This window comes from Mastacembelus armatus, chromosome 19 (genome assembly GCF_900324485.2).
Source record: "Mastacembelus armatus chromosome 19, fMasArm1.2, whole genome shotgun sequence".
NCBI classification, from domain to species: Eukaryota; Metazoa; Chordata; class Actinopteri; order Synbranchiformes; family Mastacembelidae; genus Mastacembelus; species Mastacembelus armatus.
In genome coordinates this window covers 7,148,376-7,171,066 of record NC_046651.1, presented here as the reverse complement: position 1 = coordinate 7,171,066, position 22,691 = coordinate 7,148,376, and the positions used below count along the sequence as shown (strand labels likewise).

Here is a 22,691-nt window from a genome sequence, read left to right as displayed (position 1 = left end):
AATAAACTAACCAGATTGAAGATACGAAACTTGGTCTGTTCGATCAACTGTTATGGTGGTTATACATCATTCATGTCCCCTAAGCTACACGCTGCAGATAGATCCACATTTCAGCAAACATATATATTAGACATAAGGTTTTCCTGGTCTTTCAGCAAGATGGAAATTTCATAATCTTCTCATCCAATTTCTTCTTTATGGCTGTATTTAAAGGGCCTGAGGTCAGAATTCATAAATGATTCACAACATGCTGAGAAGCTTCTTTGTAGCCTCAAAGCTGCCAAAAGGAAAAACAACAGGAATGTTTGTAGAAAAAAAATAACAGGTGGAGACAATTTGACCTATAGGTCAAGAGGCATTATGCAGACACAGTCTTCTTCTATACTTTCCTGCATGCAACCATCATTGATTCGAGCACCAGACCACCTTGTAACAATCTGTGCATGCTGTGCATCAAATCATCCATTCCAAGGAGTGATTGAAACAAGGTGGACACTGCACTAGGAGGATGATTTGTAAAATACATGGCAACTAATTATTTACAGGGATCCTTGCTACCCCAAAACACATTTACAAGGAAAGAAGCCTGAGTTTTTACTGGGATGAATAACACTTTTATGAGATGTGATGGACAGATACAGAACTGAGATTTATAGCTCTGGCATGGCCTGCTCATCCATGGGGATACATTAAGGGAACAATGGGAGGGAGAGACAGATGAGAGGGAAGAGGGGAATGAGAGTGCAAAGGGGAAAGAAACTACAGAAACTAAAAGAAAGACAAAAGAGTGTTCTGGGGATGCTTGAATTCCTTTCATTTGTGGCCGTTAAACTAAACGTCAAACAAAACTGCATTGAGGGCAGTGAGGAGTGGTGACAGTATATTTCTCTGTAGACCAGAAACTCCATCAGGATCTTTACGGTGCCAGTGAACACTTGACACTGATGTTGCTGTTAAGAACATGCACTGAAACACATCCCATGTATTACATTTCCACAGTCTACAGTTGGGAATTATTGGACCCTTGTTGTTATTCTTTTACACATCTCTGTAGGATTTAATCACACTATGACTGCAAGGAATGTGGACATCCATCCGTTTTAAGAGGAAGTGGGAAGCATGTCTAGAGCTGCTGTAAAAGCAGAAATGATCTTGACCTGGTTAGATTTGGTTTTTTTACTGTGAGATTGTTGAACATGTGTGCAAACTAGAGGTTCTGCAAAGAAAGAGAAAGCATATACTAATTTGCTAAAATATAGCTGCTTTGCAGCTTGAATCTTGCAGGCATTATAAGATGAGAGACACCTCAATTGTTTTTGAGGTTTGCTAACTTCAAAATATTGTTGATCTTTGGCTCCTGCTCATAGAGGTGATTTCTGACTCTGGAGTGGCTCCTGTCCTAATACAACATTTAAAACCTCAAGCTGCGAGTCCTAACGGGGCCTAGGAGAGTGGTCTTGGAGGAGAAACAGGGCCTTTGGGGGGAAAAGGGTGGGCTGATTGAGGGCAAGACAGAACATAGGGCTTGTAAAACTTGCCTGGGGTTCATGCGGTCTCACCGCGTTTCACAGAGACTGATGTTAACTGCTGCAGAGAGGTGGAGAATCCAAATAGACTCTTTATCCTGGACAGGAAGGTACATGGGTGCATAAGGAGCTCGAGAGAGATGACTGGATGATCCAGGTTCTGACTGCAGATGGGTGGGCTTTACAGTACGCATGAGAGTCGCACTGCATGGGTTTGACCACATTTGTTCATGTGGCGGATGTTCATGCCACCCAACTGACAGAATGATGATTTCCTCCACAGTGTACTTGCACATTCATAAGGGACTTTCACATAGGATGTAACACAACTCCTACACTATGAAATGCATCATTTGGGTTTTGCACTGTATATAAGCATATTTTTTTGATCCATCTCAGCTGAATGCAAACCTGAAACTCAGCTCAGTACACAGTCTTCCAGATGCAACAGTCTGAAAATATGCAGGAACAGTTGTACATTTGGAAATCTCTCTGCACTATTTAATGGCATATGCTGGAAATCTTACACTGTGCAGGGTAAAGGCAGTGCATACAGTATTCCTCCTCCTACTGTAAAATAACAACCCTCACCTTCACTTATTTCCCTCACTCATTTTCTCACACATGTCTGGGTGGTGCACTACATCAGGATTCAAACCATAAAGTTGCAATGAAGCGTGTTCACTTCAACAACACAGTACTGTACATTTAATCCATGCCTGGCTGAGTGTACCCAAGCAGGATCAGTCTGTGTGGAGAGTCCTGGTTTTCTGTGGTAGCACTTGACTGAGAAGTTTTACCCAGGGTGACATTAGATATTAAAGTCCGAGTGGAAGTTTAGGAAATTTGTAGGTTGGTACTAAAGTCAGCAATCATGTCAAGACATTTATAGTAATGGCCTATTCTAAACTTTTCTACACTTTTCACTGTTTAGTTTCCTGGTGATTTCTTGGAAAAAGCCATGTAGTATTACAGGAAAAACAGAGATCTGAGTCTAATATTAAAGTAGTTAAATTATTTGTTTTATGTTAGGACCATGTTTGTAATGAGCCAAAGCATGTGGGTGGGAAAGATCCTAATGCAACCAGAAGTTAGAAAACTTTTTTGGCTCATGTGCCAGGTGAATAATTTTCATCCTTCAGTCTGTGGTGTTTTTTGTGTAGTACAACGTATAGTAAGGGTTTAATTACCTCTCAAAATTCTTACTAAATTTCAAAACAATGTGTGATTAAATTCAAACAAAGCAATACAAAAACAAGCTTGTCATGTCTATTCATGTATAACAGCAGTTTATCAAAAGAGACATCTCTGAAATATCCTTAAAATATTGAAATCTTTGTATTCTTACGTATTTGTTTATATATGATAGTGGCAGTCCCTCTGCTATTGTAGTTTTTGACTAAACTGAGCTGCTTCCTGTTGTGTAACACTCATTAAGGCAGTTGAAAAATGAGTTCATTTAGCTCACAATGCTTCATCCTTCTGGTCTTATCATTGTAAACTGTTCAGGGAAATTAAAGTCCCATCACTCCCCTGTCTGTGTCTGTTGCAAATATCATTCCTCCCTTATTCTGAGTCCATAACCAGAATTTTTGGTCTTGAATTATGCAGAACATTAGGCCCTGGCCTACCCTCTGCTGTAGGGAGACTGAGCCTCTTTCCTTTTGGCTGTTTGATCCTTTGCACAGATGGTTTTCCTCAAGAAAAGGTGCTGAGTGAGAGGTGTATCAAAAGGACCCAAGTATACTGACCGATTCATGCTCTCCTGCCAAGACTGGCTCGGGCTAATGGGAATGACCAAATCAAAAGGCTCGGGCTGAGAGTAAGGATAACAGATAATGAGAGACCTAAGCCATAATGCTAATTTTAGGAATGGCAAGAGTAGCAGCAAATGTACAGTTGGTTGCACCAAGATGTAATATGTGGCATTCATGATGCAAGAGGCAAGCTAACGTGTTAGCTACTTTGGATTTTAACCTGAAACATTAACCCAGTCTTGAGGATCCAAAACAAACAGCACTTTTGAAAACACAACACACAATGGGTCTGAAGTCACAAGGCCCTTTTGTGGTTAGTGGAACATCAGATTTGCTATTTACCCTGGATGAATTAGACAGTGACTAAGCATCGTAACAAGTGACCAGGGATTCTGCGTTTCTCCTCCCACGCTTGATTTCTAGCAATATAACATCTTCACATTATTTTTTGTAAAACTTATTCTGGCAGCACCATTTCTTTTCTTCAAACTCACATCTGGGCTGCATACCTGGAACTGCTGGGAGCTCAGTCTAGTCAAAAAGTACTCTTCGTACCACTATTGAAAACACCGAGCTCTTCATCTCAGCACGATATCATGTTGTCATCCTCGAGGACTGCAACTAGTAAACTAGTCTTAACTAGTAAAGACTTAATTAATGTGTAAATCAGTCGGTGGTAGGTTGACAGCTGACAAGAATTATCTTCAGTTTCAATGGGAGTCCCTTATGACTTTATTTTAGTTATGCATGAATGAAATATTTGTGTCACAGGTCATAGTGTTTATGTATACATGTGATCATGTAATCAGATATTATGTAGCCCAGGGTTGCCTGCAGATTATTTTAATACTTTTGTATTTATTTAGTCTAACTTAAAAATTTCACAAAATTATTAAACCACATTTTCATCAAATATGCCAGCCATATTCCATATTACATCTTACTCTTCATATTGAAGGGGTCAAGCTGCCATAAGTTGACATGGTTATCCATTTGATGGTGCATCTTGCTGTTACATTTAATAAAGACTTATAACTGCATAGAAAAATGATAACCTCTACATTTGTGTGATGCACAACCAAATTTTATTCTTTAATAGTTTAATTATAGTTTAATATTACCTGATGCTCATTACTGTATCATTTTAAACAATCAAGGTGCTTTTGCTGTAATTGCACATACTCAGCAGCCAGAAGTATAGACAGAGTTTACGTAGTCTGTGGCTCCCAGATGTTAGTGGGTGTAACCAAGTGTGAAAAACGGTGTTGCTGAGAAAGAGCATATGCACGACACACATCACAGTCACCTTTCCCAGGATAGGTGGATCATGTCAGTGTGTGTTAAAGTTCCTCTGGGGGGAACTGAGTATTTATTTCAAAGAGAGCAGGAAACCTGTAAATCTCTTCACAATCGCTCAACCTTTGGCATCAATCAGAAACCTATCAGCCCCCAGCAGACATACAGTGTTATGTTGATGTTGCGCTGTAGGGAAGTAAACATATGCTAAACCAACCATTTAATATTGTTTAAATACTGTATCACTTTCTCTTTAGTTTTGACATATGAAGTATTGAATTCCTGTCATCAAAATAAGTAAATCTTTCACAATCCTTTCCGCCTCATGGGCTGAGACAACCACAGCCCAGGCTCCAACTCAGAGCTCCATGGTCCTCTCATAAGGTTGTTTTGCTTTCCTAAAGCATTGGAGATATATGATGAGGATTTCCGTTGAAGGAGCTGTTGAATTTCGTCCCCCTGGGGCGACCTCCCACACTGAACAGTGTTGACACATTATGAGCTAGCTGTATAACTCTCCTGTTTCCTTTAATGCGCTCACTTTCCCTCCAACTGTGTGCATGTGTGCGCATGTGAATACCCATACAGTTATTCTTTCACCTCCTATACATCTATTTGACATATTGAAATTTTATTCTCTATTGACCACTTCTTTTTCATGGATGTCACCTCAGTTACCTTTTTGACTCCCTCAGAAACATGGAATTCTTTGGCTGACCTCTCCCTTCAAATGTGCAATTACCATTGTTTTTATTTTTGAATACTGACCCACTTTATTCAGGATAAAATGGTAATTAGGATATCCTTTTCCACTTGACAGTAATAAGTGAAATTTGATGATTTCCCCTTCATGTTTCAAAAAGAGCTGGAAGGCTTTTTCCAAGTCCACAGTCGGTGGATGCTGGGATCGTGGTGATGGATTTGAGACCATTCTCAAAAACAACATGGCTTACGTTTAATCGTGGTAGTCAACTCTACACATTACAACAATCATTTTAATTGGGGAAATAGCTGAGCAAGAGGTGACATCAAAGATGCAGGCAAACTGCTCAGTGCACGCAATGACCCAGCATCCATCACCGCCTCTGGACAAAGTTGTGTACCGTGGTGGCTCCAGTGGAAAATGTGAATCGCTCACAATGCCTTGTAATACAGAGAGAGGGCTTTGAGGCCTGCCAAACTGCATCACTGTGCTCACTTGTCTGGGTGGTAATTGTTTATGTTGCTTTGGGGGTCATCAAGCTGTAGCGTGGGAGCAGAGGTGTTCATCCATATCCATGTAAAATCAGCTACTTTTATGGTTTCCAGAGTCAGATTTTCTTATGCCACATTCTCCTTACATGAAGGTAAAGAGAAGATCAGACCAGACACTTGTTCTGTGTATATTTTTTCATGTATATGTTCTGTATAATGCTATTTTTCATACATGTGTACAGTACAATATTTAATTTCCCCTTGGGGATTAATAAAGTACTTCTTCTTCTTCTTCTTCTACATGCTACCATGTAACATTAGCCTATGGATGGGAAATGCACACCCTGTATATGTGATCTATGTTTGGCTAATAATGTGAGGTATAAGTACAGACTGGAGTCAAAACTGAGCGCTGAACGTGAAATAAGAAATAATTGAAATTTGAACTTTTAATTGTGCCACATGTGCAAGTTGTCAAAAGAAAACTACTCTTTTCCTTCCACCCCTGCTTCTCCCTGCTCCATTGCACGCCACCCAGTCCTACACCATCATGTTCTCTTTCTTCGTTAATCCAGGAATCGCTCTCTAGCCTGTGAGTCTACAGCCTTCCAGCAGCTAATAGTAGCATGAAGCCTCCTGAAGCATGTTTGCACATACTGACTGACAGCTGTGAGCTCCCACCCCTGACTTTTGTCCTGCTCAGATTTGTCAGAAGAGCAAGCCTTGCTCAAAAAAATTTAAAAGGGAATATCTGTGAACTGCTCCTCTGCTGTTCAATGACACTGGGTCCAGAAGCCTTTGAAAGCATCTCTCCACATTAAGACATGTTTGGTAGTATATTAAAAATACATTTTTTAGTTTTAAAGCTGCATTTGTTGATTTTTGGGTCACTTAGAAGGACATAATAAGCTCTAAACACACACTGGCACATTAACACCTTATAAAGTGGATGTGGATGTGTAGTTTCCTATTCAAACGTCCTGTAGAGATGTTTCTGACTACATGATGAATGTAAATCCAATTTTCAATCTCAACAGCTCTTTAATTGCTAATCCTCCACTGCACTATTAGCTGCCATTGTCTCTGTTGTTTGCTGCTGGACTAATAGGATACAGTAGTTTCATCAGAGCTTTCTTGCTAAAAACAGCCCCTTGTGCTACTAGAAACAAGACTGATCAGAGTCCTCAGAGTGAAGCAAAAGTTTCAGGCTATAAAGACTAAAAGCTAAGAAATGTTAAGCCTTTCAACAGAGCTGAGGGAAACTGCAGTCTCGCAAGTTCATTACTATAAGTAACCCCTTCTATTATTCATAATTTGAGCCATTGTTAATATAAAAAACACATATATGCAACTTTAATGAGTAATACAATTGTTCAAGTTATATTCCAATAACAATTCAGTGAAGAAATGAGCTCAGCAGCAACAATAAATACAGTCATTCAAGATAATTGATGTTAAGGTCTCAGAAGTTCTGCTTTATTACATTGAGGTAAATTCACTGTCTCACAAAGAACAGCAACAGTAACTAGAAAAGTCATCCAGCAAAGGGACAATGGTAGGTTCTTTTATAAAATCATGCTTTTTTTGTTGCACACACAACAGCTGGCACAGTTAACAGTGATTCAGTTCCAACATAGTCATCTATGGTGAAGTACTGTACCAGAGAAAAAGTGTTGCACGATATTCTGTTAGCACTTAATGAAATGTTCCTTGGTGTATTCAGTCACGCACCTAAAAGGTTGTTATAACACAATGCAATTGCAAACAATCACATTTGCACACACTGCATGCTAAATCCAAACTGCAAAGGGCCATCCACACCCTTCCGTTCAAACAATTTGTAATTATTCAAAATTATGTTGATTTCACATACCAAATTTTTTGCTGCGATATATAAATAACATGGATCCAAAAGTGAGGTAGGTCTTTTCCACTGTGGATAAGACCATTAACTCTCTCACAAGTGCTGATCTAACTACACATGCTTCACATATAGAGATATAATTTAAAATTTTAAAATTTTGTTTGCACATTGCACAACTCATCCTGCAACTGCAGCCAACCTTGAAATCTAATCTCCACCCCATAGATTGGAAATCAATTAAGAAAAGCAGGGAGACAGTGATGTCAGGACAAAAGACTAGTTGAGAAAATCTGTCGTCACCCCGTCTTTCACTCATCCGTCATTACTATGTGCAGCGACCTATGCAGATGCTGCAGAGGTCAAGACCATGCTGTCCATCTCTGTTACTCTGTTCATGAACAAACAGAGGCCAGTCTATGGGTGTGCGTGTCCATCAGGGCGATTACACGCACACAGAAACACACACGCATGCACTTACAAAGCCTCGTGCCGACTCTACTGGCATAATTAGAAACATTTGGGATCATTTGCAAAGGGAACGCAAGCTCTGATGGGATCCAGATGTACTACTGCATTTCATCGAAATACAGGAACCCTTATTTATGAGGGGCCATTACTCACCCAGGGAGTGTGTGTGTGTGTGTGTGTGTGTGTGAGAGAGAGAGTGTATGTATTTACTGCCCAGTTTCTCTAGATATTAAATGAGTATTTGGATGTTTGAATAATCCATATTCAGGTTAAACACAGTTTAACAACTTTAGTTTTAGTGAGAAAATTAGGTATTGAATTCAGTGCATTTCTGACCTTAGAAAGGTTAAGGTTAAATGTATTTATAGTTAAAGCAGAAAAACAAAGTTGGCACAGAGAAGTTTGATTTTGGTTACAATTAATGACATAGACTAGAAATAACAAGCACACTGTTGTATCATTTCTAGATATTTGGTTTACTTTGCCTGCATTGCTGGCATGATGGCATTCTTCATATCTGTAGTGTCCTTCTCAAACTCCATACAACAGATGATTCATTTTTCACTTTTTCTGCTTTTGTTGTTATCAGGTTGTTTTTGCAATCCTGTGGAGGAGAAAAGAAAAAAAAAAAAACAAAACCACTTAAATCTTTCTTCTAGTTTCCAAATATAATATTGTTTAATTGTGGAGTGAGACCCACCATTGATTCTTATTAGTATTTAAAGAAAAATATTTTCACTTGTAGCACCCTTCTGCCACCTTGTGGCTACCAGCTTAATTGCTAATGACTGTTTAAAGGTTGCTTTTAGACCAGTAGTTCAGATGAAATCATAGATCAAATCATGGGTAATGGAGGTTCTTTGAACTAAATTGTTTGCATTGTTGCATTTCATTGAATTTAGGTTAAGATGAGAGATTGTTTGGAGCATGTAAAGGTTTCACCTCCAAAACAATTACATTGGCTGAATTTCTGTCTGTCTGTAATGTGGTACGATTGACTGATTCGTTGACATGAGTGAACAAGGCATGCTGGTCTCTTGAATGGATATAGGATTTCATAACATTTCCATCCACGATGGTAAATATTTACAATGAAAATATTGTAAAATCTTTCTGCATCAGCCAGAATTTCAGGAAAACATCAAGTGGTGGTTGAAAGAAATCAGATTGTTGTTTCTAAATTCTATATAAAATCAAACTGTATGATCAGACACAAAAAAGAAAAGGCCAAGTGTAAAGACAAATCAATGATATTGTCTTTTCCAGTCTCTCAGCTTTTTATCCCATTATTCTCATATTACTGTATATCCTTATGAAACTGTGAAGGTTTCAGTGTTGTCCACATGCAGCATCTACCTCTTCTTGCCATTTCCACTTATATTGTTTCAATATGCTGGGAAAACACACAATACACAAACACAGAATAACCTTTTGTAAAATATCTGATGTTTTCTCTCCAGCCCACATAATATTACCAACCAACACTTTACTGGACTCTCTTGTCAGTTGATATGTAACATATATTGTTACATATCAATATATGTCATATTTTATGTTCTATCGTACTGTTTTGTGTGTTTAGTAGGATTTTAAACATGCACAAATGATGCTACACTGTGTCATAATTTACCTACAGTATGTGATATTAATGCCTGGCTGCAGTGTTGGCTTTATTGGCCATGCTTACCTCAGTCTCAGTTAGTATTGATCAGAAAGTCCAGTGTTGATTCGGGAATCCATTAATTCTGGTGTTAGATCACTCATGTGCCAGTGAACTGATCAATGGAGGGTAGAATCCCTGTAGAAAACAGGCAAATGAGTGAGTAAAGTACTGTAGGTGGACGCTAGAGTGTGTGTGTGTATGTGTGTGTGTGTGTGTGTGTGTGTTTACCTGGGTCAGGCCGACAAAGAGTCAGTCGAACCTCAGGTGGGGAAGTCTTGAACAACTTTATCACCTTCTGCAGAAAGAGGAGATACGTAACAGACTGAGTGAATCTGAGTATGTAAGGAAATAAGAGAATTGAATAAAATAATAAAAAACAAGCATTACCAGTGAGAGTATGAAAGTAATTATGAATGAAGCCACATACTGGATAGGACAGCTCCTTAAGCGACTGGCCGTTGATGGCCAACAGGACGTCTCCCTCATGGATCCTCCCACTCTGCTGAGCTGGCTGGCCAGGGAATAGCTGCTTTATCCGGACCAGGCTGCCAAAGTCCCTGGTGGGTGGGTCCAGCTCACACATTAGGAAGCTGAATCCCAGGCCATTGGCACTCTTGGTCAGAATCACATCCTGAGTGTTGTCTTAGTAGGGTTTGAGGTGGGAGGACAGAGGCGATAATGGGATAATGGCGAAGCGTAGGTACAGAGAGGTCAGGAGAGAATTAGGAAGATAAGGTAGATGGGAAAGAATGGAGGAAAATTAGCTTTTCTTTTTAGAAAATTTACTTAAATTAATTATCACTTAGATAGGATTACACTTAAACATAACTAAAATGAATTAAAAATACAAAAAATATAAAAAAAAATAATTAGAAAATCTACAGTTCCATTAAAGGTTTTTTTCATGCAGGGTAGACGTTTGACATGTGCTCACTCTCTGTCATGCTAGTTCCTGCATTGCTACCTTGAAAGACATGCTCTCACTGCTACTGCTGTTTCTTTATAGCAATTAATAAGCTCCCTCTTCAGCCTGAGCATCCACCTATAGGCTACAAGTTGCTCTTGTAATCACACTCCCTAGTCCTGGTTGGGTTGACCTTGTTTCATTCTGGTAGGTGGTGAGGACAAATTCTGGATTCCAAATGAAATGAATGAATTTTGCAATAATTGCCTAACCCAAATGAGATGACTTTTTTAGAATTCATTTTTAGAATTAATTTTTTTTGGACTGGTGACCTGTCCAGGGTGTACCCCTGCCTTTCACCCAAAGAGAGCTGGGATAGGCTCCAGCAGATCCCTGTGACCCTAAATAGGAATAAGCAGGTATAGATGATGGATGGAGGGATGAATAATTTTCTTTTGATTATAACAGTAACATTAGCCAACTCAAAATTTAGACCAACCATGTCTATTTGCATACAGGTTATATCACGTATGCTCTTACTTAGCAGTAGGAATGAGTTAATTCATCATAGGATGTTGGCATGAATGTGCTCAGATCTTGGCTTTTGCTTTCTAGATTCATGAGATGATATGAGTTCTGATCTGATCTGATCTGATCTCATTAAAATTGAGTGCACATAACTCCATTGGTGTGAACCTGAGCTGAGGTGTCCTACCGTCATGGACAAAGCTGTAGTCTTTGGGCCGGTCAGTGACAATTTGTGAGGCAATGCCAATGGATGAGCAGCTGTTGAGTCTCAGTTGGCTGGTAGCTGGACTGATGCTCTGGTTGGATACATTGCTGCTGGTGTCTGCACTGAGGGACACCCTGGGCAGGGTCATGAATTCCCTCTGCACAACCAAGGTTACCACCTTGAGGAGAGGAGAGGAGAGGAGAGGAGAGGAGAGGAGAGGAGAGGAGAGGAGAGGAGAGGAGAGGAGAGGGTGGAGATCAGAGGAGAGGAGAGGAGAGGAGAGGAGAGGAGAGGAGAGGAGAGGAGAGGAGAGGAGAGGAGAGGGTGGAGATCAGAGGAGAGGAGGGTGGAGATCAGAGGAGAGGAGAGGACAGGGGAGCAGAGGAGAGGAGAGGAGAGCAAAGGAGAGGAGAGGGGAGCAGAGGAGGGGAGAGGAGAGGAGAGGAGAGGAGAGGGGAGCAGAGGAGGGGAGAGGAGAAGAGAGGAGAGGGGAGCAGAGGAGGGGAGAGGAGAGGAGAGGAGAGGAGAGGAGAGGAGAGGAGAGGAGAGGAGAGGAGAGGAGAGCAGAGCAGAGGAGAGGAGAGGAAAAGAGAGGAGAGGAGAGGAAAGGAGAGGAGAGGAGAGCAGAGGAGAGCAGGAATGTCATAGAGAGAAATACAAACATTTTTAGCAATAAACAACCAACAAATTTACCATTAGTAATTGTAATTGGTAATGGTAATTGTAGGTCTCTAATAGTCATATCCTAACAACAGTCACATGTCATTCTTTACCTCTCCAGTTTTACTCAGACACTCCACTGCCTGCTCATAAGTGAAGCCCTGAAAATTAATCCCATCCACCTCCAACAGTCTGTCACCTGTAATAGAAGAAAACAGAGGGACTGAAATAGAAAAATTATTACAGATTAACAATTTTGTGTATTATCACTGTTTCTTTCTTAAAAGCATCAGCTAAAACCAAAATTTCCAGTTTTAATAAGTGCCAACATTCACATGAAAAAATGAAATATTGAAAAATGGATATTCATTTGCCAATCTACACTGTACTGTTTATACCAATAATTCAGTTACAGTGCTTAATTTGTAACACGCAGACATAGGAATAAATCTGATCATCTATCTCTTAGTAAGAAACACAGAGCTGTAATACCTGTAAGTACACGTCCGTCTCTCTCAGCAGCCCCTCCAGGAACAAGGCTCTTGATGTAGATTCCTCCATTAGGAACCCCAGTGTTGGCACCCTTCTGAAGAGTCAGTGAAAAAGGCTTTTAATTCAATGTTAAATGTTGCTTGGGGTGGTCATGTTTATTTATAGCATTTGTTACTTCCAGTGGTGGGAATTTCATCTCTTCAAGTGCTGTGCTGAAGTAAATTTTTGAGGAATTATACTTGATTTTCATTTTCATTTCCTGCTAATTTATACTTTTACTCCACTACATTTCAGAGAGATTTTTATTATTATATTATTATTTTTAACTGCACATTTATCTGATATCAATCATTATTGATTATTTTGCATACAAAATTAAATGTGCTTAATGTAATGTAATGAAACAGTAGTTAAAATGACAACTAGCTACAACAATATGTTTGATGTCATTTTCAAACAAGGCATACTTCTTAAAGGGTTTATAACTGATGGCTTATTAATGTTCAGGTGGCTTTATGGTATAATGATACTCCTTTTCTAGATATTTACTATTAAAATGTTAGAATACTTTTGTTTATAGGGCATTTTTAAGTTGTAGTATTGTTTTGATGTGAGTATTTCTGGTGGCAGTGTTCATAGGGCAGTGAATAGTGAGGTAATATGGACCAACCTGCCTCTCTCTTTCTTTGTCTCTCTCTCTTTAATCTTGTCCAATCACAGATGTTATTCAGACTGGATTAAACAGACTTTATGACCCATTGATGAAGGTAAGTTGCTATACTAATGAGACTGGTTCTTACATTATAACATAGTTTGATGAATATAAGGTTTTGTGGGCCAAAAACAGAAACATGTCCACTTTCCCCCCAAAATTTGATGAGTAAATTTTAACTCAACCCAATGACACTTCCTCCAGAAAGTCAGATTTACAAAACTGATTGTAAGTGAATTCAGATGTTTGATAAACTCACAGAGATGCTAATGCCCATACTTCCTGTGATCTTCCTGAGCTCCACAGTGATCACCTCCGGCCTCACACAGTTTAGAGAGGGGGACACAGAACAGGTGTCCTGAAACCAACACAGAGAGAAACAACAGCAAATGAAAAGTAAAACTAAATGATTATAAATATAGTTTCACAAAAGCACCTGAACCACTGTCATGATTTTACCTGTGTGCTGAGGACTCGTACTTCACGGGGGACATGCAGCCTGTTGCTGGGCTTTGGCGTCATCATGACCGAGATGATCTCATCCAGGCTGTCGTCTCCCGATCGCCCGTCTGTCATCAGCGTCGACTGGGAATCGTAATTCCTCAACACTGGGGAGCGCACACCGTTGGGACTGAGAGGGACTGGAGACAAAATCATCATAGTGAGTCAGTTGAAATTTTTGACATTACTGCAGAATCAACCAATATTATTGACATATATAATATACACTAGCAGTCAAAAGTTTGGAAAAGTTTTTTACTGTTTTCTTTTGCCATACTACTAAATAGACAAGCTACCAAAAAACAGCCAACCAACACCTTACTGTCTCCATCAGTCATGTGAACCTCATCTTGCATCTTACCGCTGGACAAAAAGCTACACCTGTTTCTTTGTTTGGAGCCAGTAAATGCATTTCCTCATAATGTGAAACTATTATTTTAAAGTGATCTGAGTCTAAAAGAAGACAGAACTCATTTTTACATTTTAATAATTCAGATCAGGCACATATGTAGAACAGGCTAATTAGCAATCACCAGCTTTGTCTGAGTCCTATTATTCATAACACACATACAGCAGCCCACAAACACAATTACATATACATGTACATAGCACCTTTGGGTTGTGAGACAATGAGCTGCACCTCCTCGGGGCTGCTCTGCATGACCTCTGCTGCCTCACTTAAGGTGACGCCCTCCAGGCTGACATGGTTCAGAGAGATTAGACGACCACCTGAAGGCAAAGTTTGCACCGAAATGATGCTGGTGTCCAGTAGCAGTGTACTTTGAAGACCTCCTCCACAGAAATGATTGAAAGGACCTAACTAGATTATTTAATAGATTACAAGATATTTATGAGATTAATGGCTGATGAGGAAGTTTGACTTCTCCGTGTGAAAGCAAAGTTCTATAAAACGTCCCCCCCCTCAAAAAAATGATCCACTACCTGGTCGGATGCATCCATTTTTATCAGCTGGTCCCCCAGGCACAATGAAGACAATAAAGATGCCTAAGTCATAACGTCCAACAGTGTCCTCTCCCACTATCACAATACCTGGGAGGGCCAAAACCACAAAAAAAAAATCTTTTTAAAAGAAGAGAAGGCCTTTTTATGTTGCCATCTGGTATATTGTAAACTAAACTTTCAAAAACATGTTAAGTCCTGGGTTGTTAACATCATTATCTGTTCCCTGAATCTCTGGGAAACCTTTACCGTCTCGTTAATGTTTGAATGTCATGTATGAAGGTGCACTACAACAGCAGGAAAGGAAAGCTGGATCGCAGGATGTAGCAGTTTAAAATTTGTGCACTACCAGTTTTCTCCTGTCTAGTAGTTCATCAGACAATCAACACTGTTGATGGTGTGTGATAAAGTGATCTGTTTACCCAGGCCAAGCTTTGGGTCCTTCTTCAAAGAAACACATATGACTTCTCGTTCTGATGATGAGCTCAGTTTAGGTGGAGTTTCTATGAGACATAGAGTGGGTGTTACAGTTAACTAGAGGCAAACTGCAAAAACATTAGGTGCTAACACACATTAGGTGCTTCTTTATGGAAGCAAAGCATCACAGGCAACCTTCCAAAACGCTAACTTGTGGTACTGTGGCAAGAACTTGTAGTAAAATCTAGCATGAAAGTTATCAGTTACAGAAGGTGATATTTGGTTTACTGTACCTCTGGCTGCTGGAGAACCACACAGGGCTTCAGATCCACTCCTCTGAGAGCATGCTGGGGAATGCATACCAGTGCTGCTGCGCGGACTGCTGCAGAAGTTGTTGAAGAAATACATAAAGAGGAAAACTATAACAGTTATCTTTTCTCTATCTTCTTCATTAAAGCTGTGAAGGTGCATTAACCAAGGCAATGGTAAGGCAGGATGTGTTTTAAAACTACGGCCCATAAATTAGTCACGCCTGCCATCAACTGAAAGTATTTTCTGAACTGCATGTAGTAATTTCAACCTCCTGTACACTAAAGTCTAATGCTGTGCCTACTAGATGGTCTTTTGCAGAAAGACAGTGGGACAAAGAAAGAGGAAAAACCAGGGTTAACTTTAATTTGACTTCTTTCATCTGGATACATTAGTATTTAAAGTCAACTTGGTATTTGTATTGAATGAACACATTGATTAGTGATTTCATACAGACAGTAATTCAGGTTTTTTGTGCACCACTAATGCTTTGTGTAGCATTAGCGGTAACTAGAGCATTTCATCCATCCATCCATTAACTATACCCCCTTACTCCTAAGAGTCATCGGGATCTGCTGGAGTCTATCCATCGCAGTAGAGCATTCCACTAGATTACAAAACTTACTCTACTAATGGTAGCTGTGGACTGGAAGTTTAATATTACTAAATACTACATATTAAAACATATGCCTACCTCAGCTCATTGAGACTCTGGTACTGCTGTTTAATGCGGGTCTCGATCCTGGCTGCAACATCATCACACAGCTTGGTCAGGGACTCGTCCTGAGGTGTAGTTAGACCGCTGTCATCTTGCGGTGTCTCTGAACAGGAGAAGGACTTGAGCTGGCTGCTCTGAGCACAGCACATTGCTGCATAGTGCACAATGCTCTCTTCTGGAGGCAAAATAAGAGAAACATGCAAGAGTTTACAGTGACTGGAAAAAGTTAGTGAAGTCATACTATGTTTTGTCTTCGTATGAATGTCCTTCCTTTAATGGGCTCTCAAAACTCAGAAAAGGCTTTGGCAATGGTTATGGCCCAGTAACTGACCTGAGACCAGACTGTGACTGAGCTGTCGCGAGTTCATCTCATTGTAGAACTTGTGTTGGGCTGAGCACAGGTTACACAGGTATTTGGCTATCTTTGACTTTCCTGTGATGAAGGTGCACTTCTTCCTGCTGCCCTGGCTCTCCACCACAAATTTACATCTCTGCAGGAACAAAAGGACGAGTTTTAGATAAGAAAAGGGAATGCACACTTTTATTTTTGCAGCAATAAAGACTGTATCATCAATCCACTCACATTAGAGGAGATGGTTGTGGTCTCCCTCCAGTAGAAATTCTGACAGCTGGATTTACAACCATTTTTAACCTCATAAACAGTGACTCCTTTGGCACAAACCCCAAGAAGAATTTCTCCCTCTGAAGGCTTTTTCTCACGCATCACACGGTGGAACAACACACCATATTCAGGCAGCTGCTGACACACCTACACAGGGTGTAGGAGATAAATACAGGATGGCAGCTGATAGCAGGTGATACTAATGGAAGTCATAGTTGCATAAATGTCATATGTTGACAAGAATCTTCAAATTCAAGTCTACGTATATTGCTTGTTAATTTTACTATTTTGCTACCTTGAGGAACTCGAGCTTTGATTCTTCTGCGAGCATCTGAGCATTATTCATGTGAAGTCGTAGCAGCTGTCCCTGAATGTAGGGCAAGGCACGTTTCTCCATCACACTCTTGGAGACATACTGGTCAGGCCGGTAGTAGTTCCTACCATACATCTGACAACATATCACAGCTTTTTATTTATATTATTAAAATCTGTCTCCTATCAGTCACTCAATTTTATGAAGGTGGAGTACTAAATTGGGGGGGATATCCTCTTAATGACTCATGTGGGGAATATCTACCAACTTTAAATTTAGTTTTAGGTGTCCAACCTCAGGCATGCAGTCTCCATACTCTGTCTGCAGGGCCAGAGCTCCCAGGTACAGAGCAGTCTCCTCATGGCAGGACAGTCTGCCCTCCAAAAGGTCTCTCCTGAGCTGGAGGTAATACTGGTGACGGGTCTGTTTGTGCCTGAGGGAGAGAGAGGAGTCTAGATGATGTTACGTGACACATTTTTGCAATATTCTCTTTTTAGTAACAACATATGAATGATTACAAATACTTACAAAAGAAGAGAAATGTCTTTGACAAAGAATTTGATCCTGAAGAAAAGGACAAAGGTGGCTGTAGGCACTTTAATCCAGCTATCTGGAGCAACTTTTGAAATCTTGGTGTCGTTGTCCACAAAGAAAAACTCATTATCTGATCAGAGAGTACAGAAAAGCAGATGGTACAGATGATAGTTGAACTAAAGACATTAATATCCTTATATACTTATCCTTGTGTTTTGGCATTTGCTTTAGATTATGTTCCCACCCATAACAACTCTATAGGAAAAGGACTGCAAGTTGCATTTTCAGCCTTTTGGCGTCAGTACTGTTTCCTCATCAGGATGTAAGTTGCATCAACAAATTATTCATTTGTCTTTGGTTACTACACACTCGTAATTATTTTAAAACCCCATTACCATCAATATAAGCAAGTCCAAAGTAGAAATGTTCCACCAGGTTGGAGTGAGCCACAATCATGTCAAAGACGTCTCTCCCTCTGGATTTCATGTCACACTTGACCAGGATGCTCTGACCATTTGGCATCACCACACTCAGTTCTCTCTGGGTGGTTGGAGATTTACCCTTCTTTGACTGCAAGAGGGAAAAAAGAAATGTAAGGACAGAATGAATAATAATGATAAAAAATGGAGTCAAGCAAATATTTTGCAGTACACAGTTTGATTTCACCATAGCCACATATGTGATTTGTTAGCTGTCAAACTGCAAAAAATTGTTCTGAAGGTTTTGTCAAATTCTCATTTTCAAAATTCAGGACTTTAAAGAAATAACTCTCATCATCTAAACCACTCCCCATATTTCACTGATAGATCTGGCAAAAACTTACCTTCAGTGAGCTGGGTGATATAATAGTGCAAACTTTGTTCAAGACTCACAATATTAAGATTTAATGTCTTTCAATAACTCACCACAATAGATGCAGGCAGCTCTAAAACAACCAGTGGCTCATCTGGCATTCTAATAAACTCAGGGCCCATGTCCTGAAATGACAAGGAAACATGACAAAACATGATGAAAAATTGTAATATTATTCTATGTTATATAATTATCTGATTATACAATTGTCTGACCCACCTTTACTTTCTTGTCATTCAGGTTTATTGTGCACTCAAACTGTGTGAGAGATCTTGAGTTGACTTTTTGATTGTGATCCATGTGTGGACTACATGGGCTGCGGTTCAGCTGCTGCCAGCTGCCATAACACTCTCTGTGTCGATTTCCCGAGGGTGTCCTGGGGAAAATTGGTTTTCCATTCTCAGTCTGATATCTGATATCAGATCTGTCACTCATGAGGTGATGTCTCGGAGACATTATATATTTTAATCACAGTTGCTTTGTCTCTTCAAGGTGTTTGTTTCTCCAGCAGTTTCTATCTCTTGTGTATGCTTTCATTTTTATCATTTTATCAAGTAACTACTCAAACTTTAGTTCAACTTGGTTTATTTTAAAACAACATTATGCTGCAATGCTTTATTTTTTGCTTTGTTTCAAACATAAAAATTCATTTGTGAAAATGTGTTACAATTTGTGCTAAAATGCCTGTTGAAGGTGTGAAAAATATGTTTAGACACAGACTTCATACCCTGTGAGATCAGATGGATAAGATGCTCCTGAGAATGATCTAGAAATTTTCTTCTTAAGTGCCCATGCTGAGTTACTAAGAGAGCCCCCTGAAAAACAAATTGGCATTGTTGAGAGACAGTTGATCGTGGTTAGTTTAACACCACTCTGATGTCTACATGCTAAACAGGATTTCTTACTGTGTAATCTGTTCCTGACCATTTGACTGCGGTCTGTTAGCTGGGATCCATTTTCAGCCATGGGCACATGATCACCCTGTAACGACATAATTGTGTCAAAAAAAGAATACATTGGTGCTATGAATACACTAAAATAAAAAAAAAATGACCTAAACCAAATCAGAACTACTCAAAATCAAACCTGACCTCATCTAACTAGTTGAAACCAAATCAAACCACTCATTCAGTGCCCACTCACTGAGTTTCTGTAGACATCTTCAACCAGCTGTCTGATGAGGTGTTCAGCAGGAGGCAGCATCGCGACCTTGTGGTGACGCTCACAGGTCTCTACCACCGTCAGCAGGTCGGTCCGCCTCACCACCATATCCTCGCACATGCTCAGCAGCAAACCCTCCAACTGTCCACTCAGATTGACCGGCTTAAAGAAACACCAAAAAGCACAAGGGCTAAGAATTTGCAAAAAAAAAAAAGGAGTTTGACCAAAAGACAAAAGAGAGAGAAAGATACCTGGTTTTGAGGTAGATGATAATCAACACACCAATAAAGAGTCATCCCCAGTGAGTACACAACCATCTGATGGAAAAAAGCAAGAATGATTCCTACATTAAATTACTGGTTTTACCACCATTAATTTTCTTATCAGAGAAAAGACTGAATAGAAAAATGTGTCTGACCACTCAGATATCTCTAGTGACCCTCAGGTTTAGAACCACTGGTCTGCATCATGATAATTCCCAAATGGGTTTCCACTCAGGTAATAAATCGGCCTGAGGGTGGTAAATGTGAGGACACAGCCACACGTGACAGATTTCCAACCTTTTCAGCTACAGTCCTGGTGGAGGCAGTGTGACCTTGCTGGACCTCTGGAGCCATGAAGGAGGCCATGTCTTCATATCGGACACAGCTCTTGAATGCCAGATTCCCACTGGCTGACAGCAGCACAGAGCCAGGACTTAGCACACTGCACATGGTACCTGAACCTAAACAAAGACCAGACCAGAAACTAGTGACACTTGCCAACTGAAAGGATTTGATTAAGTTTGCTTGGACTGTTTAAGGTTACATGTTATGTAAAAATGCAGCTTGTAGGAGCTTGGTGAATGCCAATGCTGAATTAAAGACTAGAAAAAAAGGGGGAAATTCAGATGGATGAAGAGGTTTAAGAGTACAACTGAATGTAGTAATATGGATACACAACATTCATGCGAAGTCACACACTTTAATCTCATTCTGTTCAGCATTCAACACAATCATGCCTCAGCAACTGATTGGAAAGCTGGTCCTGCTGGGCCTGAATACCTTCCTGCAGATTTGGATCTTAGTCAGTCCAGACTGGGAAAAGTCTAATTATTATTTCTGTGTAGTATTATGATTATGTAGTTTTTGCATTCTTTGCACTTTGGTCCTTGCGGAACACTTTACTATACACTGTATTCAGTGCACATGGCCGAAAAGACAATTAAAGCAACCTCACTTGACTTGAGATGCTCTTGAATGCTGCCTTTGAATCAGGCCCTGCAGCCTGGCAACAGGTGGAGCTAAAAGGACATAGAAGTCAGTGAGTGGCTTTGGTTACCTTTTTTTGAGATATCTAGTAAGGCCTCAGTGGTGGCGAGCAACAGACACCAGACCTCATCCTCATCTAGTGGTGAACCCCTGGCCTCCAACACTTCTGCCAGGGTCACAAATGTACCCATCCTGCTGGGACACACAGACATTTACTAATAGAAAAGGACTGTATACTGATGGCCCTGTGATGGACTGGTGACCTGTCCAGGGTGTACACCTGCCTTTCACCCAAGGAGAGCTGGGATAGGCTCCAGCAGATCCCCGTGACCCTGGCTTTCAGGAAAAAGCGGGTATAGAAGATGGATGGATGGATGGATGGAAGATGGTAGACTCTCAGACTCTCTTAGATCCTTAGAACAGTGAGTCTCAATATTTGTGCGACAGATTAATGGCGTCATTAATGGTCAAGTGTTGTAAGCCTATAGGACGCCTCTTTCCTTCTCTTATTAGAGCATAAAGGAAGAAAAAATGGAAGAATTCTGATGTCATCTGTTGTTTGCAGTGATAGATTTTACATCAAAAAATGTTATTACTTTATCATTTTATTCCTGCTGTACAGAAACACTGCTTCATAGCCATTTCATTCTAACAGAAGCCAAAAGTACTACAGTAATTTGATAGTTTCCCAGGCAACCCAGCTCTGTTAATCAGGTTAGGTGTACAGTACTTTATGTAATTCAACTAAGATAATCTTTATTCTAGTGTCTGTAAGTATTATTGTATTTATAAAGCTAAGAAACTAAAAAATGTTAGGTAAACTACAAAAACAAACAAAATACCATTAGAACCATTTTTGGAAATAATAAAAGGTATTTGTTTCCCACTAGATAATAAAATGTTATTGTGTTGCTAGTGTTATTAGTGTTAATATCAAGGTATAAGTGTTTTTATGAGAAATTCTACTGTTGTCGTCTTCACACAGAGCTTAAACTTAGACTAAACTTTACTAGTTTAGACAGTTTGATTGTTTAAGCTTTGTTAAATGTCACCATATCAACCATATTCCAGAGGGGAAATTAAGTTGTAACCACAAGTGACATAAAGAAAAAAATATATTAAGCACCAAGAGTCAATGTAGAGTCTGAAACACAGGTCTAGATCTACAGCTGGTATAATGACAACTTGGTTTATGTATGTTATATAGCCTACCTTATTTCATATGGTATCTGAAGCGATTCTTCTTAAGTTCCTTCAGACATCCGCCACTCTAATCCTTCCTGCTGCCAGTCCACCCACCTCTCCCTGATGTCAGTGCTTCTGTCTGTCATGGCAGCTTTTCACAAGATCAGTTCCTCATAAATTGTCAATCACTGCCACAGAAGGGGCACATCACCTTCATCAGTTCTACAATTTCCTCTCCACTCACAGCTAATGAGGCGTTGTTTCTATGTTTCTGTTGTTTTCATGTTTAGACTGAGGAACATAAGAACATAATTGGATTTGCAGGGCAAGCTAACAGCAGATGGGGCAGCATAGGACCAATCCATTGTAGGTAGCATGGTGTTAATCTGATGTTTCAGTGACAAGCAACACATTAATTGCCCCACTTTCTATTAGTGGCTTTTACAGATTAACACACAATGCACTAATACACATGCCTGTCCATACAACAATTTCATGCTACCTATTTACATACAGTACCTTTCTCCCAGCTTCAGTGATAGGAATGAGATATAAAACAATTTAATTAAAGTTAATTTTAAAAATAAAAGTAAAAAACAT

General features: G+C 39.8%; 1 protein-coding gene across 1 annotated transcript; it reads right to left on the bottom strand.

The window, feature by feature from the left end:
- Positions 1-9,865: 9,865 nt before the first annotated feature.
- Positions 9,866-21,097, bottom strand: frmpd2 (FERM and PDZ domain containing 2). The gene is made up of 28 exons (XM_026316114.1): positions 20,977-21,097; positions 20,217-20,380; positions 19,908-19,973; positions 19,639-19,818; positions 19,401-19,476; positions 19,223-19,310; positions 18,715-18,871; positions 18,549-18,620; positions 18,039-18,213; positions 17,638-17,773; positions 17,404-17,542; positions 17,092-17,244; positions 16,758-16,943; positions 16,506-16,665; positions 16,151-16,349; positions 15,441-15,529; positions 15,153-15,233; positions 14,713-14,820; positions 14,376-14,499; positions 14,132-14,145; positions 13,729-13,910; positions 13,529-13,627; positions 12,558-12,651; positions 12,179-12,264; positions 11,388-11,583; positions 10,196-10,410; positions 9,997-10,063; positions 9,866-9,903 (listed from the first exon to the last, which is right to left on the bottom strand). Exons 1-28 carry the CDS (start codon positions 21,095-21,097, stop codon positions 9,866-9,868), a joined length of 3,465 nt encoding a protein of 1,154 aa, XP_026171899.1.
- Between the last annotated feature and the right edge of the window lie 1,594 nt (positions 21,098-22,691).